Source organism: Carassius carassius, chromosome 43, assembly GCF_963082965.1.
Source record: "Carassius carassius chromosome 43, fCarCar2.1, whole genome shotgun sequence".
NCBI lineage: Eukaryota > Metazoa > Chordata > Actinopteri > Cypriniformes > Cyprinidae > Carassius > Carassius carassius.
In genome coordinates this window covers 18,037,305-18,065,249 of record NC_081797.1, presented here as the reverse complement: position 1 = coordinate 18,065,249, position 27,945 = coordinate 18,037,305, and the positions used below count along the sequence as shown (strand labels likewise).

Below are 27,945 nucleotides of genomic sequence, written 5' to 3'. Positions count from 1 at the left end.
ATTTCCTGCAACATGTAAAATGGATCACATAGAAACACTTGTAAACAATACCCATCATGGCCTTTCTAAACACATTTTTTGTTCAAGGCCTTTTCAAGCTCACATGATGCGTCTTTGTGTTGAAGATGTTTTCCTTTCCATATGTGCGGATTTGTCCTTAGGGTAATCGTTCTTGCTCATCTTGTGTTTCCAGGTTTGTGAAGGACCGCAGACCTTCAATATCACCCAACTTCAACTTCCTGGGACAGCTGCTGGAGTTTGAGAAAGGACTGAGATTGCTAAAGGCTCTGTCCTCAGGTCAGGAGAAGATGGAGCAGTTGAAGGAATTGTCAGATCCTAGAGGAGAATTTTCCAGTAATCCTGAAAAGGGTCGTCTGGAGGCTGAGAAGGACAGCACAGAATTGGACACCAAGCTTCCTTCTCCAACCTCCCTCCAGCAGGGCTTTAATGGCTTGAATCTGTCAGCAGAGCGTATCCTAGACACCAACCGGCTCAAACGCTCTTTCTCACTTGACATCAAATCGGTCTACGAGCCCAACCACTGTCCTCGCCTCACACCTGCGCATACCGAAGATGTTCCCAAACTCTGCAAGCTGGATAGCCCAGAGGCCGGAGAAGCCAATGGTGTATGCCAGTACTCCCCTGTCAGCCCCAGTTTAGCCGAATCTCCAAGCCTCTTTCCAGAGAGCAGCTCCCGACCTCGTTCGCGGAGGAAAAGCAAGCACAATGGTTGTAGCACTGGAAGTTCTCCTGTGCACTCGCACTTCGGACACTCACTCGCCGCACTCAAAGGTCCCAGTCTTGACGACAATCTAAAACCCTCACTGCTGCTCAGCCTTCCCACTGTGGGCACCGGGCCCATGTGGACCAAGCATAGAGACACCGTACAGGCCACGACCCCTGTTACGCCAACAGGCGAAGCCCCTTGGTTCTACAGCTCGGAGTCAATAAACAGTAACGGAGGTGGAGGAGGGGCAGTACACTTTCCTGCACTGGGATGCAGCAGCCTTCCCGGCCCATGCGAGGCTGTGCGTCTGCGGGAGAAGGTGGGGGAGCCACGGGACTCGAGGGGCAGCTGGCACGAGGATGCTTCCACTTCCAGTGCAGCCGATAAACAGTTTAAGCGGCGCAGCTGTCAGATGGAGTTTGAAGAAGGCATATCAGAGACACGCTCAAGGGAGGAACTTGGAAAGATCAGCAAACAGTCCAGCTTCTCTGGAAGCATGGAAATAATTGAAGTATCCTGACATCAACTTCACAGCCCCTGGAGACTTTAACGCACAGATGGACGGACACCACTTATGAGTAAGGATGACTAAGAGTGAGCCTGGCAAGGCTGAGGAACATTCATAATAGTTCATAGATTTCTCAGTAATGATTAGTTCTCAGAAATTGAACTTTATTTTGGTCTTTTTAAGCCGGTGGAACCGGACGCAGATTGACTTTGCTTTGTATTTCTACTGTTTTTAAGCCATAGCCATCCCCAGATGATAATGAGCTGAGACTGCAGTGGCAGAATCCCTCATTTCCTCATTCTAGAAACAAACCACCCTATTCCTCATAAAAGCTTTACCAGCCTTTTGGTGTATTGAGTATCAAGCATGGCTGTTATGCTCACACTTGTTTCATTTATAATGCTGCCCTGGACTCAGTTAAGATACACCACACAGCACAAGGAGTCAGCACAGACTAAGCCTTGGTGGTACATGCTTTTACTGGCTGAATGAAGGCCTCTTTGTGCAGTGCTCTTGTCCACCCTGCTCCTGTATCCCAGCATTCATGGAATCCTGGAGGAGGAACCAGGCATGTCATGAAGGAAACGCATTGTGGGCGTTTTCCCATAATGATCTCTGTCGTTCTTTTGTTACCCAGATTTCAGGGTCTAGTCCTTCCCATCCTGTGCCCAAGTGGTGATGCGCGAACTGTTGTGCAACCCACGTTCCTCTCACTAAGCATGCGTCAAGGCTGCTGTTTTCCCTACAAACAAATAGTATATAAACTGTACACAGTGATTTCAATGGACTTTTTTTCTTTTCTTTTCTTTTCTTTTCTTTTCTTACAGTTTTAATTTATTCTACTGGTTCATTCTGGTAATGAGAAATAATATAAAGATTGTGGAGTTTTTATTTTTCCTCTTTTTCAGTGTTGATCTCTCTTTTTCTGTGACATTTACAAAAATACACTCGCAAAACTGATACGCAACTACAAGCAATATGTGTTTTTACTTTGTTTTTCTTTATAAGGGAGTGCAGTTATTACCAGGAATTATCTGATGTCTAAATGCACTTTCTGTTGCTTTAAGAGGGAAGTTTTACAACGTTCTCATTAAAAGGGTACCACAGCGCTTTACAAAAAAAATCATGTGTAACCATTGATGTCCTGCAGTGTGTCACAAACTAAAGCATTTGGTATGGCTTTCGTTTGTCTCTCCAACCTGCTGGCTTGAATTATTGAAGACTTTAATCCAGCATGAATATTCTAGAGAAATCTAGAAAAATATGTAGAAAAAACTCATTTTGATTTTCAAGAATTAGATTTTCGTATTTAACAAGCACACAAGACGAAATGAAGGGAAAAATGACAGGGACTCTAAAGGGGTTTGTCTGTGTCCCCCATTTGTTCTGCATATTTATGACATTATTTATTGTTTGTTTGGGTCTGATTGCGGGAGGATTTGTGGATTGATGTTGTGAATGACTGACAGAAGGACCCTTGGCAGATGCTCATATAAACTGGCGTCTTGGAGAGGAGATAAACCTCTAACCTTTTCATCAGTAAAAAAGGATACACAACTACATGCATTTGAACCTGGCCGATGGTCTGCTGATCAACAAGTTTTTATTGGATCATAAACTTTATACGAAAGACCAATAACTGATAAGAACAGAATCTGCACTACGGTGACAATACATTCTGCTTGCTTTCTTCTCAGGGGAGCTTTTAATGAGTCAATTACATGTCTGAGCTTTCTCTATTCATCCCTTTTCTTCATCTCTCTTTAGCACCAATTTCTCTTCTACACTTTCTCTCCTTCACTCCCTTTTTCCCTTCATCCTCTCTGTTTCTCTCAGAATCTCTAGAACGCTCCAAAGGTTAAATATAACACAGAAAGTGTGTGTGTGTGTGTGTGTGTGTGTGTTTGTGTGTGTGCAAATGTGAATGGGATTGCCCTCTCCAATGGGAAATAGTTCAGCAATTTATTTATGTCTGTATTTTTCAGTTAGCTTTTCTGTATGGCAAATCTTGTATTTGTGCTGCTGTAAGTTTTTTTTCTTTTTTTTTCTTGTGTGAGACATTACCTATATGTCCTCTTCCTTTCCTGTACTATAATTTTAAAGACATTGTTATCATTATTTAAAACATGTAATAAAAAGATGCAGGCTGTCCTTTTTTTGCTGAAATTGTCAAATAGTTGGCAACTTATTATTATTACTACTATTATTATATTTTGTGTGGATGGCATCGTATCAACAAAACTAATTGATATAGAGTTTTTTTAAAGAGAAAATCTTGACACCTTAGGCTGCTTGACGCAAAATACCTCAGGTTCTTTCGAAAGGCTTGTTCCTCCCCATGTACCCTTTTTGTGTCTATGAAAAAAAATACAAACATTACAAAATATGAAAGTTTTGTGATTTTTTTTCTTTAGATTTCTTTGTAGTTGCATAGTTGTGCAAGGGATAAAAAAAAGTGTTTATGAATTAATTACATTTTATTTATTTTTGCATATTGTAAATAATTCTCTAACATTCAATTAGTTGTTTCTGCCACAGGATGACATTTTTTCTTGATATTCTGAGTTTATATCTCACAATTTTGCCTTTTTTCTGAATTCTGGAAGAAGAAAATAATATTTGCCATATAAACTAAAGGCTGCGAGACAAAAAGTCGTAATTACCCATTTTATTTATTTATTTTTTATCCCGTGGCAGGAACAATCTTCAATCAATTTCAAATGAGGTAAATTACATGAAGGGCATTGCCACTTATAAGCTTTTGATGAAGCTATATGCAAATGATAAAAATATAAAGATTTATTGAATCAGAGAAGAAATTATGAAAAACGAGTTCATCAGAATGTTATGTAAGTATGTGGATATATACACTACATGCATGCACGCACGCACGACCGACACACACACACACACACACACACACACACACACACACACACACACACACACACACAGTGTTCCTGTAGCTCAAGTGGTAGAGCATTGCGTTAGCAAGCAAGCGCAAGGTTGGGGGTTAGATTTCCAGGGAACACATGATAGGTAAAAACTGATAGCCTGAATGCACTGTAAGTCGCTTTGGATAAAAGCGTCTGCTAAATGCATACATTTTAAATATATATATATATATATATATATATATATATATATATATATAATGGCTCACAAATATGGTCCAATAAGGTTAGGGATGCAGGGGAGAACAGTAAATGCAAACAAACCATATAACTGTGTTGTTAATGTAATGGTTCACCCAAAAAAGAAAATTTGCTTCTGGACAAAATAGTGACGTAATACTCCAAATCAGTTTTACATCTTGGGACGGCTCGAGGGTGGGTACATTTCCAGCTAATTTCATTTTTTGCGTGAATTATTCCATTAAATTACAGTAAAAACGTCTGCACAAGTTTAGCCGATTGAAAGAAAGCAGTTGAGAAGAACTGATCGGAGACACACAGTGGGATGTGCATACCTGACCTTTGTTTCAGTTCTGCATGTACTGCACATGCTTTGGAGCTCTCTTGTGTTGTAACTCCTCACCATTGTTCCCCTCAATAAAGACCTGTCTTTATCGTCTGCCCCTGTGAAAGAAGAGAAGGTGGTGTAAAAACCTGAGTGAACACAGCACGCTAACAAACCCAGCAGCCCACGTACAACACACACAGAGCTGCGGGGTCAAGGTGAAAGCCAGGGTAAGAAAGGCCCTCCGTATGACTAAATCCATTGGGAATAGGAGGAAAAATTCCCCACTTCCCACTGGAGAATACCATTCAGTTCTCACTCGGCCTGGGGATTTTTCTTCCATTCCTTGTCTTGTTTCTGAACGTGAGTGCAGAGAATGAGAAGCTGTGTGGGCATCTGCGGCTTTCGGTCTGTGTAATATGTGCAGACGAATGAAGGCATATGAAATGAGATGTGGGTGATTCAGAGGTTTGTTGAGTGTTTGGACGACGTGTTCTGGAGGGATAATGATTACAGAAGCCCAGCTGACGATGAGCGCATGATGACATGCAGTCGACACAAAAGACTCTCCTGTCTTCCTCCTCACATCACCATCAAACCAGATTTCATTCTCAGTGCCAAATGGGTTCAGAGAGAAACTATTAACTAATGTTTGATAAGAGTTCAGTACTTCAAGTACATTCAAATATTAAATACATAGAATTATAACTTCGAAAAATAGTTTGTGTGTGTGTCTATACAAGTTATACAAGGTAATTGATTCCACAGTAAAACCTATTAACTGGCAATAATACATTTTCCTATTATATAAAGGAAGATCTAACCTTAAATGTCATGTAATTTTACAGTAAAATACAGTTTTTGGATGAAAAAAAAACATCTTATAATTTACAGTAATTTTAAATCTTGTAATTTACACATTTTATTTCTAGAATTCCCTGTGTGGCACTTCACATTTGATTTATTGTTTATATATATGTTTCTTATTAGCTTTTTTGTTATATAAATTAAAATATATAAACCCTGATATTAATAACTATTCAAACGTTTCGGATTCAAAATAGGAAACATCCTTGTTGTTTTCAAAAATTATTAGTAACTTTGAAGTAAACAGTGTACTAAATTATGTGCGCATTTATATGTTTTTTCTTTTTTCGTTATTACATTTTATTTTTTCTAAATGTCTTATTTTATTAGAAATAATAATTAACATTTTGATGTCTTACGAGTTATTATAGTCTAGCCCGAAATATTAGTAAAATAATGGTTTTTTAATTTTATTATTATTTTGTACTAAATATTCTTTCTATTCTTCTTGCTATATTTATTGCTAATTTCACTCATCACGCTCTTATCCACCCAGTCAGATCAGATGTGGAAAATATCTATTTCCTTTCATTTGTTTTAGTTTATGTGCAGCAAGAAGATTAGAAATAAATAAAAACCTGCTTCAAATTTTACTGGTTTCTTTTCAGAGAATAATAATGCATTATGTTATAATTTAATAAACCATATTTAACTCTGCCTAATTAACACAGTGGAGGTTTTTGTCTGAGTGCAAGAAATGTGTGTTATTATAAGCTATTAGACATGAGAGTGACAAGTTCCCGAGGAGCTGATTGTTCCCAGATGCAGCCGTGTTGTGTGCCAGACTGCGCTCCCATCCCTGAGTTTATTAATGGCAACTTATAAAACTGTTACATCACAGCAACAATTCTCTTCAATGGCGTTTGCTGGGGTCGGTAGGTAACTTTCCGTGGGATTTCTTGCCCCATTGCCTGTGTCCTCAAACGACCGTAAATCAAAAGCATGTGAAAATGTTTCTACACTATAAAAGAAAAACCACAGAGACTTGCCATAATACATTTTATAAACCTTTGGTGCCACAAAATTATGTATTCATGCACTTTATAGCATTTTTATGCTATGTTAGTGTGGCTGCCTTCCAATGTCGAGTCAATTAAACAAAGGTTTTGCCATAACCTGAAAACAGCCATTACAATTTATAACAGACCTCTTTACAAAGCTGGAGTGTAATTATTTTAATAACTGTCCCTTGAGTGCAATGTAGCAGCTTTCAAGTGCTAATGATAATTGCTAATGCAATTAGAATTGGAAGTATGTCTTGCACATTTTACAAATACTGTTCTCTTTGGTGACCTGTAAAAAATTTTTTTAATAATAATAAGAATGAATAATATATATATATATATATATATATGTTGGGGGGTGGGGGGGGGGGCAGCTAATTTGTGGCAAAATATATATATATATATATATATATATATATATATATATATATATATATATATATATATATATATATATATATATACATATAATTTAGTGATTTGAAAACAGAAATTTCAAACCTGGTTAAATTAAATTAAATAAAAATTTATTTTAAATTAATTAATTAATAAAATTAACATGATTAAATAAAATCGATATGTGTTGTTGAGGCACGTGGAAGTAAATGGTTGCCGTATAATTACATTTACAGCGCCATCTTTTGGTAGGATGAGAGGGTTGTTCTTTAACCCTTGACATGAAGACAACTTTTTATAGTGAAGTTCAAAATAAAATATATGTATGAAATCAATAATAAGCAAAGAAAAAACGTTATAGAATATGTATCATTTTGCCTAAATAAGTGAACAGACCTGAATAGCAAGAATGAATCCTGAAACTTATGCTAGAAATAATAATAATAAAATCAAGACAAACGGTTAAAGAGTCCAAAAAGAAAACACATTATTATTATTTCATAATAATAATCATAACAATATATCGTCTAAATTAAATTAAATTGCTTTAAACTACATTAAATAATACATTAAAATAAAAAAGAATAGGAATAAATGTTTATTAAATGTGGATGTGTCTCTCGCAGGATATTTGTGTTTATTTCTCAGCAGCTGAGGCACGGAAGCGACGGTCAAGGGGGGAACCAGTGGATATGTCTCAAAGCCCAGTACGCTGCCTAACTAGACCGTGTGTGAAAGCATTTTGTGGTTTATTCCGCTCTTCAGTGCTGATAGTCGTCTCGCTGGGCTTTGAAACACAGTCCGTGTTGACTTCCGGATTGCTGAAGTCAAGCAGCAGCGGGACTGTCCTGAAGCATTAGACACTGAGTGTAGTCTGCTTCATGCCTGCCTTTCAGACATCAAGACACGAGCACCGGAGCACCGGAGCACCGGCATTCCACCACACGAGCCGCACAGGTCACCCCACCAGCCCTCACAACACCGGTTCAAACCGAGGCTCTTTAGAAACCAGTCAAAGTCAATTAGGAGCAGCTCCGTGTCCAAAACTGTTATAGCTACATTAGGCTCCACTCCAGAAAGACCAAATCCAGCCCAGGATATCATTTAAAACAGTCTGGACCCGCTGCGAGCAGCATGGAGTGGTTGATGGGGTGAGTCCAGCTATTACTTTACTTACTGTATGAATTATCACGTGCACTCTTAGAAATAAAGGTCCTTAATTGGCATCAGTGGTTCCGTTTAGAACCTTGAACATCCATGGAACCTTTCAAATGCAGAAAATCCTATTTTAATAAAAAAAAGGGCCTTTAGATTTTTAAATCCTTCAGAATGGTTGTTTGAGGAACTGTTCACTGAAAGGTTCTTTTGGGAACCAGAGGGGCTTCTTCTATGGCATCGCTTCAAAAACACACTTTTGGTTGTGTAAGTGTTCACGTTTTTAAGTTTTATGCCACGTTAAAGAAATTCAAGGTGTTTTTCTTAGAAGTGAATGAGCTTTGAAATGTCCAGTAGTGAATGAATGGGCTCACTGACTGTTGAACTGTACTGGAAAGGCTCGGTCATTCTGAAGGATTTAATGCTGGATGTTGTCTGACATCGTCTATGACTTTAAACCGAACATGGCACCTTGTTCTGCTCGTTTGGTTTCCTCCATGACATCCTGAGAAGCTACACCCTGACCTGCCGGGTTATTTTATGCCAAGAATCGATCACAAGCCTTAAATATTTGTCACCGATCAATTTCAGAATAATCCATGTACTTTTTGACATCTAGTTAGTTTTTTCAGATTTTCTCAGGTATTGGCAAATGGTTGGCTGGATATCTATCAGGAGGTTAGTTTTACATTAACTTGACTGCATGAGATCTACTTATTTTTTCACTTTGAGTTACATCTTACCTTAAATTGGAGTGTATGGAGTACTTTATGATTGGTATTGTAGTTGTGGTATTGTATCAATCAATAAATAAACTGCATCATGGTTTCAAACCTGTATTTCATTTTATACATCAGTAATTTTATACATTGTTTGATACCTTTCTTTTATAGCATGTCTTGTCATGTTTTAGTCCAGTTGACACATTTTCCTTCAAGCAAGTCTGTTTGTTCTCAATATCCCTGATGATAGATGTTTAATCTGACGGTTATGATTTGCAGAACAGTAGAGACGCTGTTATTTTTAAACTGTTGACTGACTGTGGTTCAAGATTAGATTTGGTTGCTTTCATCTCAGTCTGCTCAGAGCCTCACTATTATTGATTTGGTTAATATTGCAATTAAATGGCACTTATTTGTGTCTGCCGAGTAATTATACAGCGGACATTGCAACGAGCAAGCTTCCATTGCATTGGTTGACGCTGCATTAGGTCACTGCTCATTTGCATAAAGTCAAACTATCTGTTGCTCACATTAGATCAAATCAGGAACTCTCATTGCAAAGAATGACTTGCTGTCACTTCAAATAGATGTCACCCATCAGCGCCTTCTGTTGTCATGCAGACTTTTCTGACTTACTGCAGATTCCCATATGCAGAAGTAAAAGCTATAATTTACTTATATGACTTTGCACATGTAAGATGCCACAGAACGTAATTTTAAGAGCATTTCTCTGCTGTCAGTGAGAGCCGAAGTCACATGTGGTTTAAGCCTTATAGACAATGTCAGGCATTCCTATGGGTTAATGCCTTCATGCAGCTAGTTTAACAGGTCCAAAGACATTGACCATACGTTCACATTCCTATCTTATTACATAAGCATCCTCTGTTAAGCTGCTGCTGCTGTTTTTGTCTGCTCTAACCACATAAAGCATCATGCTGGCTGTTGCAGGCCAAATCCTTTCCTGTTTTGATGTCTTACATAGGTGGCACTTTGACTTCGGCCCTGGGATTCACCCTGCATTCTGGCAGAAAACGGGTTGAACTGTGTTTATTCAAACTTGCATGAAAGACATCATGAATGTCATTGAATAGAATATTATGCAAGAAATATTTCAGGTCAGGACTCATTTTTACTTGACTATTTACTAGTTTTTACACTTGTAGCATAAAAGCATTATTTAAGTTTGCCATCATCTAATAGTTTTTTTTAAAGTTAATCTTTAAAAACACTAATCGCACTGTTAAATGTAATGTTTAGATGATCGCAAAATAAATATCCATTTTTCATACTGCGCAGTGTAATGTTTTGAAAATTCATATGAAGAATCAAAAAACAACCGATTTTTATTTATAAAAATAGTACAGAATAGTACAAAATTGGCCATTTATCTGCTATAGTCCATTAACATGTCAATAATTATCATATTATCATTTATCGCAGTAGCGTCAGTAATTATCATTTATCTGCAATAATGTCAATAATTATCATCTTATCATTAATCGAAAATAGGGTTGGGCCGATAGACGATGCTGTCGTCCTGATAGACATCACGATGTTGCGCCGGCATCGTGATACCACCCCCCCCGAATGCACGATTGCTTTTTAGTTTCACTATCACTTTCGAGATTCGCGATCGCACATACTCTGTTTATACTATGGAGTGGCAGTACTTACCTCACATTTTACAAGACTATATGTTTATCAGTGGTACTGAGGATCTACTAATTATTAATCATCATCCTTAGTCATCTCTTCGTTACACTGTGTCTACACCGGACGCAATAGTAAAACAACCAATCACAGTTTGTTTCGTTCATCGTCACGTTTCGAAGTGTGGACTAAAACTCTAAAACTCTCTGACATATTTTAAAGATTCTATGCCACAAACTTTAAATATTTCACATACTTTTGAAAATCCAGTGTAAACATAGCAGCTTTCTTCTTTCGTGAGAGGGTTTGGCACCACGGTATCTTTGTTTCCAGGCGGAACGTTAAAAAACGCGACACACACGTCTCGCAGAAATCCTGTAGAATTCAACCAATCCGATGACGACTTCGACACTCCTGAAGTGTTTCCACTTTTGTGTCCCATATGCATCAGACGTTTAGCCAACGGTCTGTGGCTGAGACTACTCATCTATATATAATGAACCTCTATTATAGATCAGTGGTTCTGTAGTATTTTGTCGCGACGCTTGCATCCAGTGTAGTCACGGTGTTAGTAATAATTAGTTGTTTCTCTTATAAGGATTCATGCTTCAGGCCCACCCCCTAACCCCACCCCGCAGTGTCATCATCCATTGTGAGGTTTCACTGTAAATATCGTCCGATGCCAAATTTGTAGACGTCATCCAACCCTAATCGCAATAACATCAGTAATTATCATGTTAACGGTTATTGTCTATAACTTCAATAATTTCATCTGATCAGCAATTTTTAGCATTTTATCAGTTATCATCAATAATGTAAATAACTATCAGCTTAGGTTATTGGCAATAACATATCAGTAATTATCATCTTATCATTTATCGGCAATAACGTCAATAATTATCAGCTTATCGGTTATTGGCAATAGCTTGTCAGCTTACTGGTATCTGCCATTATTTTAACATCCAGTTATTATTATGTCTGGTTTTATTTCATGTTGTCTTTAATCTGTTTGGACAAAAGGTCTGTAAAGAAACAGTCCTGGTTCTGGCAGGGGACAGGTTAGCATTCTCATTTGAATGCTAGCAATAGTTTTCTAGACTTTAAGCTAATGGGGTCAAGAAGGGCACTTGACACACATAAGATGGAGTGCAGAACTTTTTATTGGAGCGGAGATTTCCACTATGTAGAAAAAAATAGCGATTACAGAAAGGCCGGAGGGAAGGAAGTGCTGTCCGCTGGGTGGAGGGAGCCATTGTTTTCAGAGCAGTGCTTTATAAGAACTGTGTCTGATTTTACAATAGCCATGATGTTTATTAGCCCAGGTCAAGATTTTAGGACTGGTCAACTTCAGTTATTAGTTATGTAATTTGCCATATTGTTTAAATATTTGACACAGTTTTTTTTTTTTATCTATTTGTTTCCTGTAGACCAATAGACAGCGATACATGGAATGGCAATCTGTGATTAGTTAGGGTCTGATGAATGAAACGTTATTATTTGCAGATTTTAGAAGTGTTTTTGACTTTGTTGTTTGGTGAATTATGGCAGTGTGTTTTCCTTCTGAAAGGTCCTGGTCTGTCCTTGGGGTTTGAGTTTGTTTTACTTGGCATTGCTGCTTGCTTGCTTGTTTGCTTGCAAATTCTATACTTAGTGCAGAACTGACAGCGCCAGACCTTACATTTCAAAACAAGCCCAAAGCTGAGTACATGATGCATAGAAATGCAATAGGATTTTTTTTTATAGTGCCTGCTTGTTTAAGGTTCAGGGGTGCTGTAACGTTCTCTTAAAAAGTTCTTAATTTATTCAAAATTATATTAAAAATCCAATTCATATATACAGTGACATTTCTATGATGAGCATGTTTTAATAAAATATCTAATAAAATTCACTGCTGTTTAACATTCGTTCACCAAATAAGTCATGTGGTGCAACCACTGTGCAAATAAAACAAGAAAATAATCATGAAGACCATAGCAAACCCCAATGACTCTCAAGATCAGGAAATCAAGGCAAGGGTAGTTCAGCTTGTAAAATGTCATGTGGTGCAACTGAAAAATATTTGAATTAATATGTCAAGATTTTTGTAAAGTATATCTACTACTAGATATAAAAAAAGAAAAAACTATATTAAACATTTCTAAACAAGTTTTGGTTTTCTTTATCGTCAACACTTTATTTCGCCGTTCTCAAAAAGGTGTAGAATCAGTAAATAGAATGTGTATTTTGAAGTATAAAATATTGTGGACGAATCATTTGTGTTGTGGCCGATGTGTATTTTAGCTAGTCATGCTGCAAGACTGACACTTTTGTTATAACCGATAATCTTTTCTAATTGTGTTGACCTCTTATCTTAAGTGAACGGCTAACGATTAGCTCATAAAGTGCTCATAGTCATTAGCGCTGTAAAGCAAACACCACCACACAGAATGTCAATAAACTAGCTTTCTTAAAGGGTAGCTTCTGAAGAACATCAGTCTATTAAACCAAAAACAAACGCTCGTGCCCTGACCTTTAGCCTGAGACTCTGTGTCTCTGTTATTGGCCGTCGAGGAGGAATGTCTGCTGTCAGCCAATGAGCTCTGATTAAACAGGTCATGTGATCCTGCCCTTCTTTAATTTGATTTGGTCCTGACTGAGGTACAGTATGTCTTGTCTTTTCACTCATATTAAGTATTATGCTGTTGTCGTTATTAAAACTGCATCGTGTCGTTTGGCTGACATGCCATGACAGGTTCTTTTGATGTTTTTGATATTGGTTTTGTGAAAATAGTTACCCTTTGTAGTCAAAATCTCTTTGTATCACATAAAAAGTGATTTCAAGGCCTTTCCGGTGCAATCAAGAGCAAAGATTTGCCATTGACAACGGTTTAATGATTTTCACTAGAGTCTGACAGTTACTTTACAGAAGTAAGTGTGTTTGGTAGTTTCACAGGTTTATAACGCATGCGTGGGGTCTTCAGACTCGATCCCGTTATTTCATTTCATCTGTGAAGTGTGTTTTGTATCTGTAAACGTCACGGTCTCAACAGAACAGCTGGTAGATTAAATACGTCATTTTAAACCACATATTGAGCTCATTATATGTCATGTGTTTATGTGTTTATGTGTTTAAGTGTATTGTACATTATATGTAAGGATTGTATGTGTTTATGGTCTTTTGTGTTCATTTTTTTCAGTCAACATCAAGGTTTTCACATTTTTTAGTCTTTGAAGGATTTTTTGACTTCAAATTAATTTGAACTCTTCTTTTTTTAATTTTATTTTTAATATTCTCTCAATAAACATGAGTTTCTAAAATGCATAAAATAAATAGTTATGTGTGAGTGTAATATATTTTTAAATTCACGTGCAACTAAATTTGATGGTAATACTAAAATCTGTTTTCTAAAGACTGATCAGAAATTATGAGGTTAATTGTAATTATTTTATTGTATTGTCAGTACAGTTTTTTTTGTTTTTTGTTTTTTACATAAAGGTTAAAACTAAACCATGTATTTTTGTCCACTTAATGAAAAGATAAAAATAAAAAAAGTTTACATTTTTATATCTATATAGTAATATTTGTAATTAGTTTCAGAATAAATGATTTAAAAAGAAAATTATAATATAAACTATCATATCAGTTATTGACAGTAATGTAGAAAACATGATTTGGTGTAACATTCATTGATAATGGAACAAAAACAGTTTGTTTATTGCACAATATCACCTTTAACTTCTTTGCCTTGTGTGCTGTGTAATTATTGTGTAATTATTAAAAGGAGGACAGCAATATCCAGGTCAGGTCAGGCTCATTGACACAGCCACAGTCAGGAGCAGAAGATCCCAGAGGTGCTGATATTATCCGTAACCTCATGCCATTCAGCACAAATAACAGATTTCAATCACAGTCTCAACAAAAACGGCTCTCCACAGCTGATGTATATTCAGGCATCTGGACTTAGACTAGCATAGTTTAAAGAGTTATATATGGATGGATGGCCAATCAGTAACTAATGAATTAATATTTATATTTAAATTTGTTTTATTTATATATATGTATATATAAACGTCCCTTGGTTTAGATACTACTAGGCAATTAAATGAAACGCACTCAGTTTGAATGAGAATTTGATTGTTTTTTTTATTTTCCTTTCACAACCGTTCCCACTCATTTTGAAAGTGAATGTATCGATTACTAAATGTCTGAAAGGAACCAACAGATTCAAAAGAGCGATAGGAAGCGTTGAAGAGGTGTGTAACGTTTTTCGCGTCTCACTGGGGATGTGGCCTCTGAGCTGTCACTGTTGAGAACTGATCTTGAGCTTCGCAGATAGGAAATAATCCACATAAGGCACAGCGAGCGATTCACAATATGGACCCTGAATGACTGAATAACATACTGACGTTAAATGTAACAAATTCAGTGGCGATGAGACGGACAGATCTACATCAGTGTATTTCTTACCTGACATCTCTGTATCAAAAGCAGGTTAACTGAGGGAATCACTGCAGCACAGAACAGCTGTCTTATTGGACAGTTAGTGTCTTTAGCAAGTAGACTGCCCCGAAATGACCTCAGACAGACAGAAACAATGAGGTTTATGAGCCTCAAGGTTTCTGTTCTCTATTTAATCGGCATGGTTCTTTATGGATGTTTATAATGTTACAAAAAGGTCTATGAAATGTTGTTCTTTTAAATACAGAAAACTGTCAAAATCATTCAATTCTAATGATATTTCACAATATTACTGTTTTTACTGTATTTTTGATCAAATAAATACAGCCTTAAGCAAGTTTATGGTAAAATGGTTAAAAAATGTAATCATAAAAATAATTACTAAAGATGCATCCAAAGTCAAAATTACAATAAAAGCAAAGATTAAAAAGAAAATAATATAAATAAGACACAGTACAATCATAACCTTAAAATAAAATCATACCAAACTCAAGCTTTCGAATGCAATTGTAATTGTGATGGACATAACACTGGTGGAAATGTTCAGGACTTTCAGAAAAAGGAAAGAAATACAAAAATGAAGCCAGATCGTCAGTTTACAGACAATGTGTCATTTCTTCCCAGAACATTTTCAGACACCCTGTCAAAATCTCACTCATCTGTCTCATGTCTGAACTGTGTTTGCAGAACTGTGTGAAACTAGATGTTCTTCAGCGTATGAAACGAAATGAAACCATACGCAGTATAATGACTTCAAGTGTGATGCTGTAGATTACAGGATATTACGACAAAACGTTCACACTGAATCTAGCCACGAGTCAGAAACATGAAGAAAACCACCTGATATGAAGTTTCAAAATCATTCATGCGAGGAGTATTAAAGTGATTGTTCACCCAAAGATAAATATCCTGTCATCATTTACTCATCCTCATGTCAGTTCCCCCATACGACTTACTTTCCTGCATCGAGCACAAAACGAATCGTTTAGCAGAATGTTCAGGCTGCACTTTTCCATACAATCAAAGTGGGAAATGATGAAAACACATCATAAAAGTACATAGTTTCCAGTATGTGTGTTTCCTGCCCAAAGTGCTATGTACTCATTTATACACTAGATGGCAGCACTTCATCACCTCCAAATCATAACTGCGTTCTCTCTCCATTACTATATCTTTATACTGCTACTGTAAAATATTTATACTTGTTTATGCCACCTATTTCTCTTCTTTGATGGTTCACGGTTTATCAGACTGTTTTGAAACAGAGTAAAATGTGTGAAGTAATATCTCCTTTCTGTGTGTTTAAAGCGTCGTTGGAGCGTGATGGGAAGTCACGAGTGTAATGTTCTAGAGAGGAGTGAGATGAACTCAGCCTCCCACCGAATCTCATCATAGTCCACTTGTTTGGAAACTAACAGTGCATTCTTCAGCTATAAATTGAGTTACATAGGTTTGTAAACTTTCTTCTGGTGCCTAATAGTTCACGCCATCTGAGGTTTCTTTGCCTCTTCGGGCTTAATCGGAGTTTGGAATCGGCTTCGTCATTGCATTGACTGCCACCAAAATCTTATGTTAATTAGGTTAGTGAGGCAACAAATATAAATAATGTTTGGTGTATTATTCTCCTGCTGAATTTAGGCCTCTTATGAGTCTCAGGTTCATCTGGGGCAGATGCTGATTGATTTGATTGCGTATGATGAACGTCTAGCAGGAGATTGAAACTATTTCAAACAGCAGATTGTAAGATGCCACAAAAGCCTCTTCCACTGACTAGCTCTTATATAGGAATCTTAAAGGGATAGTTCACCCCAAAATTCAAATTCTGTCATTAATTACTCATCTTAATTAATTACATCTTCGGAACACAAATTAAGGTATTTTTGACGAAATCTGAGAGCTCTTTGCGCACAAAAAGTATTCTCGTAGCGTTGTAAAATTACGGTTAAACCCCTGATGTCACATGGACTATTTTACTGATGTCCTTGCTCCGTTCTTCGTGTCAGTATCCTTGCTGTCTATGGAGCGTCAGAGAGCTGTCAGAATTCAAATATCTCAAAAATATCAAAAATATCTTTATTTGTGTTCTGAAGATAAACTAAGATCTTACGAGTCTGGAACAACATGTGGGTGAGGGTGATTAATTAATGACGACATTTTCATTTTTGGGTGTACTAGCCCTTTAATGATCAATTATACATGAATAATTAAATAAATATAAAAAATTGTAATAAAATAAAAAATATATATTTGCGTGAATCACATCCTCAAACGTTTGTTTGACATGTTTATACTTAAACAACTATAATAAATAAATAAAAAATTAGTTTTGCTCATTAAACCCTTAGCAGTGTTGCCAAGTTTGCAAATATCCCACATTACTGTAATAATTTTACACTTTTGCCATGGGTTGTTTTTTTTTGACCATGGGTTAAAGTGATTTTTGATGGAGGGGACTACCGACGGAGAGGAAACCAAAGAGACAGAAAAAAACACACATTTTTGCAAGTTTGGATTTTTTAATTTGGCTGATTTAGTTTCAAAGACCTGGCAACCCTGGCCCTCAGTTGTTCTGGAACATGACATTTACCTCATACCCTAGTGATGAATGGTGCATATGGGAGTCTTGCACTTGAGTTTTGTAAGAGTTTGGCAAACAAAATTTCCCAAATCTGTCTCTGAAATGATGCTGTGCATTAGTTCTGCCGAAAACTGTGGGCTCTTGCCCTGTTACCCAGATACAGAGTAAACAGCCTTGTATTTCATATAGTCATTTGAAATGTGATAAGAATAACCAGCTTTAAAACTCATCATATTGCCAAGGGACGAGAAAACAGCTTCCAAAGTTTTAACAGTAACCAGATGTCTTGTACTTATGAAACTGGTAAGTGTGTGTGTCCGTGTTGCTCAGTTAATAGCAGTCTGTCCCAGGATTGCACGGCTGGGTTGTCCTGGTGCACTGATGGTTCTCGCTGAGGATTGCATAACTCTGTGAAGACTGCAGCCGCAGGGATCGATCACTCAGGACACTGCCAGCTAGCTGTAATAATGATGGTCCTGCCAGCCGGCCAAGCTGTCCTCAAGTGACTCACCTACAGAGAGAGAGAAACAAACGCATTCATCATATTATGTGATCGCCGCAAGACACACACTGCAGCCGAGGTAAGATTACAAATGTATCTGGCTCCCTTTCAATTCATGAGTGTGCATCTGAATAGAGTTTCAGGATGCTGAAAAGGAATTTGAACCGGAAGAACAGGAAAAGGATTTAATTAAATGGTATTTCATTGAAATTAAACACAGCAACACATGCAAAAAAAAAGACACAATTGCACCAGTGATTTATTGTTTTATGTAAGGTAATAAATAAAATGTTGTATTTAAACACTTTTGTGTGTATATGTTTAATACAAATCTGCCAAATTTCTGTATGCATGATAAAATAAATGTATTTGGCTAATTAACAATGAAAGATGAAAAGTATTATTTCTTAGAAATAAATTCGATTTTAATTCAGTTTAGTGTTGAAACCAGAAATGAAAAAGTAATAAAAAAACACACTTAATTACAAACCCAATTCTGCGTTTTCTCTGGGCCAAGGCTCATTTAAAATGGAAAGTGGAAAACTGTTCTGTGGTCAGACGAATCAAAATTTGAAGTTGTTTTTGGAAAACTGGGTCGCCATGTCATCCAGACTAAAGAGGACAAAGACAACCCAAGTTGTTATCAGCGCTCACTTCAGAAGCATGCATCTCTGATGGTATGGGGTTGCATGAGTGCATGTGGCATGGGCAGCTTACACATCTGGAAAGGTACCATCAATGCTGAAAGGAATATCCAAGTTCTAGAATATCATATGCTCCCATCCAGACGTCATCTCTTTCAGGGAAGACCTTGCATTTTCCAACATGACAATGCCAGACCACACACTGCATCAGTTACAACATCAAGGCTAGAAGAAGGATCCGGGTACTGAAATGGCCAGCCTGCAGTCCAGATCTTTCACCCATAGAAAACATTTGGCGCATCATAAAGAGGAAGATGTGACAAAGAAGACCTAAGACAGTTGAGCAACTAGAAGCCTGTATTAGACAAGAATGGGATAACATTCCCATTCCTAAACTTGAGCAACTTGTCTCCTCAGTCCCCAGACATTTGCAGACTGTTATAAAAAGAAGAGGGGATGCCACACAGTGGTAAACATGGCCTTGTCACAACTTTTTTGAGATGTGTTGATGCCATGAAATTTAAAATCAACTTATTTTCCCCTTAAAATGATACATTTTCTCAGTTTAAACATTTGATATGTCATCTATGTTGTATTCTGAATCAAATATTGAAATCTGAAACTTCCACATCATTGCATTCTGTTTTTATTCACAATTTGTACAGTGTCCTAACTTTTTTTCTGAATCGGGCTTATAAATAAGAGAAAACGATCTAGAAAATGTAAGCCATTAAATGAATAGTTTAACAAAAAAAAAATGAAAATTTGTTTAAACTTTAATTCTAGATGTGGATGATACATAATAAAATTTTAGCACTATATCACTTGCTCATCTTTAGTGAATGGGTGCCGTCAGAATGAGAGTCCAAACAGCTGATAAAAACCCCCCAAAAACTCACATCTTTTGAAAATAAAAAGCAGCTTGTTTGTAAGAAACAAATCCATTGCTTAAAGGCAAAATATGAGTCTTAATTCTATTCTATTCTAATTCTATGAAAGTCATTAATCTGAATCAAGAGAGAAATATGCACATACCAAGCACTTTTTTACAAGCAAAAACATTCCAAAACCTATAGGTGGGTGGATTTTGATGTGAGAGGACAACAGGGTATACACTTTTTCACTAATGAATGAGTAATTATGGATTATGGATTCATATTTGGACCAGAAGTGATGGTTTAAAGTTAAAAGGCCATAATGATGGATTTTTTTCTGACAAACACAAAGCTTTTCAGTTCATAAAGACATTAATTAGTGGAATGGAGTGCTGTGGATTATTTGTTGATTATTGTGATGTTATAATCAGCTGTTTGGACTATATATATATATATATATATATATATATATATATATATATATATATATATATATATATATATATATATATATATATATATATATACATATATACATACATACACACACACTTTTTTTAATACACAAATATGTACTACAATTCTTTTGGTTGCTTTCAGAGCTGTTCTGCTCTCACTTTTGGTCTGGATCTATTTTTAGTCTGGCACTTTGAGTTAAGTGGAACCAGTCAGTGCTGTTGTATTGGGTGGGCTCTCATGGTTGAGATCAACCTAAAGTATATCATTATGGCTATTTTTAGTTCTTCCCGATATGTGTCTTGGGAAACAGCAAAAACTTATATTATTGGAGGTTCCTTTTAGCGTTCACTGTTTGAAGGAAGATAAATGATTGGAAGTCGCTGGTATGACTATGACCCCAAAATTTTGCTTTCTCACATTACACACACAAATACGTGAACGCACACGCATTTGGCAGAATGTTGAAACACGGATTATAATTTCTTTAAAAACTCGTCTGTCTGGTGAAACGTTTGCTCTTTGTTTGCCAGTTTCCTCGCGCAGTCAAACATCCTCCATGCCGCGGTTTCGCCAAAAGCAACGTAACTGAGACAAAACAAGCTGTTTTGCCATAAATAACTTAACAGGCACACAATGAAGTGTTGTTAATCTGCTTCTCATCCCCTGTCTGATTTAAGCCAGTCCTACCGAGACAAACGGACATTAGAGGCGGTCTCGAACTCAGGACTCCCCTCTCTTTGTGTTTCATCCGCTTACTGTAACATACTCCGTCAGCAGCCTCATATTTTTACAGTTCTGGATTTAATCGTCAGACTTTTATCATCGAAAATGAGGTTCAAACGGAACGGCTCGTACACCTTAAATAGGTAAGCACTTTAATGCCGAGCTGGCATAATCATGCGTTCATCGAGTCGAATGACTCGTATTCAGGGTTTTCTCACCAAACGTTGAGTTCGAGTATTTTGTTGGTTTTTAAAAGCCTGATTGTTACGTTCCATTCCACTACACGTGTTATATTACGCGCTTCTGTAAGGTCGCGCGGGGTGTTCGAATAGTCCGCGTTTCCACTGCACGACACTCTTTTAAAATCGTTTAAATTGACTATGACCCAACAAACGCTAGTGATTTATTCGGGCTCAATGTGTAACGCACACCAGCAGACACATGTGGATTGATTTTGCAGCGTTTATGTAGTTTACGAACTTATTCCGTGGTTTAAAACGTCCACGTTCTCTTAACGAACCATGAAACTCAGGCAGCGTTGGATTTGATTTCGTGGAGTAAACCTGTAATTCATGCTTTTAGGAGGGAGGGGTGTTACTTTTCTTCCATTTCCATTGAGGGAACCGAAATGAACGCATAGCATCATCCATTCCTACTGCCTCGCAATTGTTATTCATTGGATTCAACGAGTCCAACATTTAGGCTTTGAGTGACCAATCCATTCATAGTCAGATCATTAGGACACAAGACACATGCACTTTCTCAGCCATTTGTTATTTACCATGCTTTCCCGCTCTATTTAAGGAAGAAAACACTCTCGTTGTTTACTCATGCAGACTCATCGATTGCTTTATTCAGAAACGCTCAGCACTTTCAGAACATGCACTCACAAAACATTAGTTCTTCCTGAAAAGGTCTTGGACTGAGCAGTTGTCCTCTGCAGTGTTCTAATCACAAAGGGAAGGTTCCTATCACACAGTCTTCTGTTGTGGGCATAACGTCATCGAGTCTGGGAGAAGATCACGGTGGTTGCTGATTTGTTAATGCAAAGAGGGCTAAGATTTAAAACTGCTGCTGGAGGTCTAGTTCCTCTCAGTGGTTTTAGTTTGACACAATGGGTGACGTAATCAGTTTCTGTGCTTAGGTAATTGATCATCTTTGTGCATATTTACATGTATACAAAAACAAAGGAGATGCACCCTTTTACTGAGGGGTGTTTTTTGCACACGCACACACACACACACACACACACACATATATATATATATATATATATATATATATATATATATATATATATATATATATATATATATATATATATATATATATTAGTGCTGTCAAACGAGTAATCGCGATAATCACATCCGATATAAAAGTTTGTTTACGTAATATTTGTGTGTGTACTGTACATTTATTATGTATATATAAATACACACACAGTATGTATTTTGACAATTTTACTCTCTGTTATAACTTTCAAGTTAGATATGTTGTCATTTGATGTCATTTAATGATGCACACAAGAACTGCTTGGTTAATGGTTTGATTGCTTGCACTTTTGCGAGAACCAATGAGCTTTGAGTTTATTGTGATGTTTGGCCTTTTTGGAGCTTGACGGACATTATTCCTATCTCTAACTTGTGAATGGAAAAGTGCTGCATGAAGATTCTTCAGGATTTTTTCTCACATGAAGAAAAAGCAACACACATGGCTTTGAATGTGAATGTAGAAATGTAACAGATTTTTTGGGGTGAACTAATCATTAGTTCTCCTCAGAAATAACCGTCTTTGTGTCAAGTCTAGGCTCTGTAAGTGGAAAAACACAGCAAGACTGTGCATGCTAGCCAATCAGGATGTGGCTCTCTGCCAGCCTCAACCAATGCTTTGAGTTTGGGACTAATTGTTGGTCTGAAGAATGAGAGACAGGGGAAATGTTTGGGGTTAAGCTTAGAGTAAAACATTATTATATGCTAGAGGAGCAGAAACTAGTTTCTTTGATTAGTTTTATATGAATAGGATCAATATGACTGTAGGGTGCCTTTTGGTGTCCTGTACATAAATAATACATTTGCCATGATAACTTAATATAAAAATATTCAAAACAAAAGATTTTCTTGGCTCATTAGATACATTTTCTATTTTTATCTTTAGTTTTTTTTTTGTGTGTGTAAGAGGATGCTATTTTGCCATGTCCCACGTCCTGTTCATTAAATTTGAATGATAGTAGAATATTGTCAATTCATAATATATATATATATATATATACATATATATATGTATATATATACATATATGCATTTAAACAGCTGAGGTGAGTAAATTGGTGACTTTTCTTCAAATGAGTTTGCTTACTTTCTTTGCCAAACCTTAACATTTCCACTCTGTCGGCATAAAATATGCCAGAAGGGATTTGACTACTGTAAGTCTAAATATGCCAAATTATCTTCAACAACCAGACTATATCTAGCTAGTCACAGTTTGATGTAAGCTAATATGCCAATTGAAGCTCAAAATGTTCACCCTGTTGGCCACTTAGACTCGATAGAGAGGACATACACATGACAGGGTGGACATAGCATTTATATAGTTAATATTGCTAAAAACTCAAATGAATGGGGGGGGGGGGGGGGGGGGGGTTATATCAATGTGATTGATGATGTAATTATATGATTTATTATTAGTATATTACTATTTTTTTAATAAGTCTGTTTAGGAATGGGACATCATACCTTCCAGAAAATATTATTTGTATCTTAATTTTGCATTTAAAAGGCATTTAAAATTAATATACGTCCATTACAGGGTGGACATATCTTATGGTTTATGCTTTGAATAATGGCCCATAATTATCTAAAAAATGTGTGGGAGCTCAGCTAATATCTTTCTATAGCCTAGTACTTTAGTGTTTACTAGAGCCCGACCGATATGGATTTTGGGGGGCCGATGCCGATATTAACTCGAAAAGAGCCGATTTATAAGCCGATATTTTGATTTGAAAAATAATCTGGATATTAGACCCATTTCCTATAAACTGCTCTTACACAACATTCAATAGCAAAATATCTGCCTGTTCTATGTATGTGGGCTGTATAAACCATTTTCCAGAATGGACTATGTTAAAAAAAAAGCCTTAGATTACAGTCTCAATGACTAAACAATTGCACATCAAAAGTATATATTTTTTAATGATCAAAAAACAGTCTGGTTTTAAACATTTAACACTTTTACTTTCTTCCAGTTGAAGCTGGTTTTAACAGTCTGTGTGTTTACTGTAAATAAATTATAATACTAAAGTTAAAGTATTTGCAGAAGTAGTCCCATACTTTGCTGCTGCAGCATTCACCTTTTTCAGCCATCTGTAGGCAGAAAGAGAGACAGAGAAAGAATAAGCATGTGTATTAATAATATCACCATGTATCATTACTCATGTCATCATTAGAATTATAATAATAATAAACTGGGATCTCCTACATAGGCAAAAATGAGAAATATATATATATTTTTTTATTTGTCAAGCAATAGGTATTACCTACTTATATTTAACAATATTATTTCAACATTTTCCTGTTATGTCTGTAAAGCTGCTTTGAAACAATATGTAAAAAAAAAAAAAAAAGCGCTTGTTCAGCTCACATTTATTTACATGTCCCCTCTGGTTTAATCATTTCTGACGCACCTACTGTAGTTACTGTAACTACACTATATTTGCTCTCACAGACACATTCACAACAGACCCGTATATCTTCTCCTCTTCTCTTTGTACAGTCTGAATCAAAACATCGTCTTGCCTACTATTACCGGAAGATTACGGAATCAATTCGAAGTTGAATGGTTAACGTTAGTGTCATGAACACACCGCTGTCAATTTTGAGAAGAACCACCTTCAAACAAGTTAATAGCAAGCATTTAAGGGGCCTGCTAAAAAGGAAGCTATTAGCGTTAGAGTAACGTAACCAGCCTGAATTCACCAAATTGTTCTCTGGACCTGAGGGTAGCCTCTTCTTCCTTGCTTCTCTCTTAATTCTCATCAGCAGGACTAGCGCTATCGCTCGCTTCTTACAACGGGACAGATACATGTTTGCTTCTGACCGAAAGGAGGAGGAACAGACTATGAAAGAGCTCCCGCTAAACGTTTTTAAAACTCCGCCTAAGCCATAGCGCAGCGCAAATCGCGTTGTATCTGAAGGGCAACGCTGAGCCCAGCGGCAAGCGCCGTGCATACCGCGTCCTGTGTGAAAGGCCCAATTACGCGGTCATTATGTGGGAAACACACCGCAATAGAATAAGAATAAGTTAAACGCTAACGTTATAGTTTGACCTCCTATTAACGTTCGCGTTCTTCCACTGATAAACATGGTATTAGCTTTGTGGCTAATCTAATATAGCAATGCATTAGCGGCTGTAAGTGATGTTACAGAATATTTAGAAGTGATAATGATAGGACGGTTAGCTAGACCTACCACACAGTTTTTATATACAGGGTATGAACTAAATCTACAATCATTTCACATGACGAACGACAGACTCACCATCAAAACAGTTGATCGCTTTCTTCTGTAGTGGACTTCTGGCGCTGTTGTTAACTCTGGAGCTGCAGAGCTCCCTCTGGTGGGCACACTGTGCAACACTCATAACATGAGTGAAGCATGAGACTCTGTTTCTCATGTTTCATCGGCCGTTATAAATGCCGATGCCGATTTAAATGCAATTAGCTTATATCGGCCGATAATATATCGGTCGGGCTCTAGTGTTTACCATTTATGATATGACAAAGCAAACAGGAAATCAAATGTTTGAGTATGTGAGGGTTGAAAGGCACTCACTATGATGATATTGACCCAATAAGTGATTACTTCTGCTTCTGCTTCTGTTGTTTCCCTTTAACTCCTTATGCCAGAAAATTATCTATTAATTATTTTTTAATAGCTTTGTCTCTAGAGTTGTATTTTTTTTCCCTCAAATTGGTCCCTTATGTCCAGGTAGTGACCCATGGCGAGTGTGTTTTTATTGACATTTTTCTTTACAAGAGCTTGGAAAGCTTTCATGGGAAGAAAAATTCCCTAAAGGCACCATTTGCAGGGGCTGTTTGGGCCCTTAAAAATTTCCTGGCTCAGGATATTCCTGCAGTGGGCCGTCATCGGTTTGCAGCAAGTCTATTTGCCAACCCAGCGCTCCCGCCTCAAAGTCAGAGCCAACAGGAGAGTGAGACAGGGAGGAAAGGAAGAGAGAGAGAGAGAGAGGGAAGATGGGAGGGGGAACTGAGAGTATCAGCAGAGAGGAACACACAAGTGCTGAGCGACTGTACGTGTTGTGCTCGCCTGCTGCGGACGCTTGTGTTTGTTTGCTGACTGAAGTGTTGTTCTGTCTGCACCGCGCCAAGGGAAATCGCCACCTAACAAAGCCCCGACTGTGTGCGGTCCAACAACTGGAAAAAGGAGAGGGAGTCAGAAAGTGTGAAGAGGAACAGTTTGGGGCGCCACTGCAGAACTGCCAATATGCAATGCCAAGAGTTCACGCTCTAACGGATGCCGCTTACCTGTAGTACATCTTAAAGCCGGCACAACAGAGGACCGGACTATCTGATTGCTGACTTCACAAGCTGCATGGGGGTTCTTGTGTGTTGTGACTGCTTCTTTTACAGGTACCAGTTTTGGGATGTTTTATCCTCCTCTTGCGCATATTTGTTCGCAGAAGTGCCTTGGAGTTGAGGATGTTCTTGAAGCTTTGTCAAGTTATGCTGGGCGATCAGTCCTAAGATGACACCTAGAACTTTCTCGGCAAGAGAAAGAGCCAATATCTGACGTTCAAAATCAGTGCCGCTCATGATTTTTTTTTTTTTATAGTGTGGGGGTTGCAGTCCAATGTTGGTAGGGACACTGTGTTCCCAGCTTGCTTTTCCCCTACTGGTAAGGGCAGACTTTGCCCTCTCCAGTGTTAGTTACCTTGAATTGGCAAGTTAAGCAAGTGGGCTGTTCAAAAGTTAGTTAATGCTAACAGACCAATGCATGCTCTTTACATGGAAGGCTTGAGAGATGCTGTTTCCTTTTTTCCTTTACATATGGTTGTAGTTTTATTTTACTGGGGTGCTACTATATATAACAAATCGCTGAAGTTCCAGGGTTTTTCAAGGTTGCTTGCCAATGTGAAAAAGTCCCAGATGTATTTGATTAAAAGTTGGGTTTTTTGCTGATCTATCTGTCCTTTGTTCTGTCCGCTTTATCGCTGCCGTCTGCTTTTAGACTCTCGTGTTGATTCACAGTCAGTGTTTACGTTTGGCAAGTTAGAAAACCATCAAGCTCTGCTTGATCTGCCCATGTATTTTGTCTTCTGTGGCTGAGATGTTATTGTCTGGCTGGTGTGGAAGAAGTTCACATCTTTGTAGTGTAGTACTCACCGTTTTGTTTTATAACGCTGTCGTCAGGTGTTGTTGTTTAGTCGTTCAAGTTTACATTGCCAGTCGTAAGTGTCCTCAGGGATGTTGGTTTTAGACACACCTGCTTTCCGCAAAAAAAGTGTGTCTGATGTTTAGATAGCAACCAAAGCTATACTCAAGTTGCAATAACCGTACTGATAAGTTGGCTGTGTGTTGACGGAAACTGCTGTATGTAACCATGTCAGGACTTGGATGAATGGAAACTGCATCCTTGCAAAGTTCAAGCGGTATCAAATATAGTGTTGCTAAATTTGTTTAGGCGAAGTCCAACTCCCAAAATCCATAATCACATCCTGTTTGGGATCGTGTAAACAGTTTTGAGTTACTGTAGTTTTCCATTTAGCTCTTCCTCAAAGGTGGTGTAGGATTTTGCATGGAAGTGATTTGTTATGGGAGTGTAAGTAGTTTAAAAATATTCCACCAGTGTCTGGTTTTGGAGTATCCCATTATCTGCTAAGCCATCTGACTGGGTGTCTATTTAATCTGATGTGCTTTAATTGGTCTGTGTCAGACAGCGGTTCCTTACTGTCTGCATTCTTCTCTAGCTTTGTGCCAATCTCCTGGGACGTTCATGTCTTGGGGTAAAAAGGCCAGACTTTCAAAAGCTAAGGTCTGATTTCATGATCTGTGGGGTTTCCTTAAGAATAAAAGTAGCATTTTGAGGAATAATTAATGTGCTGTTAAGTAACAGCTTAAATTGCAAGGTGGATGTTTAGATTATGTTCAAATTATAAATAATGTACTGGTCATCATATTTCTGTTGTCTAGTAAGTTTAAGAAGTAGTATTTTTGATTTCTGAAT

The 27,945-nt window shown here is 37.3% G+C and overlaps 2 protein-coding genes across 6 annotated transcripts in view; both read left to right on the top strand.

Annotated features, from left to right (window-relative positions):
* Positions 1 to 3,386, top strand: part of LOC132124986 (dual specificity protein phosphatase 8-like) — a 43,750-nt gene extending 40,364 nt beyond the window's left edge. For all 3 annotated transcript variants that reach the window (XM_059536175.1, XM_059536176.1, XM_059536177.1), the window contains one exon: positions 194 to 3,386. In XM_059536175.1, coding sequence (XP_059392158.1) covers positions 194 to 1,247 — 1,054 coding nt within the window. In that variant the 3' untranslated portion in view covers positions 1,248 to 3,386. The remainder of the gene's footprint in view (positions 1 to 193) is intronic.
* The window catches only part of LOC132124987 (MOB kinase activator 2-like), a 65,410-nt gene that overhangs the window by 17,238 nt on the left and 20,227 nt on the right, over positions 1 to 27,945 (top strand). Inside the window, exon 2 of one of the 3 annotated variants that reach the window (XM_059536182.1) lies at positions 8,075 to 8,112. In XM_059536182.1, coding sequence (XP_059392165.1) covers positions 8,096 to 8,112 — 17 coding nt within the window. In that variant the 5' untranslated portion in view covers positions 8,075 to 8,095. Of the gene's footprint in view, positions 1 to 8,074; positions 8,113 to 20,693; positions 20,851 to 25,988; positions 26,352 to 27,945 lie in introns of those variants that run through there. The other 2 variants (XM_059536179.1, XM_059536181.1) reach the window with 2 other exon arrangements.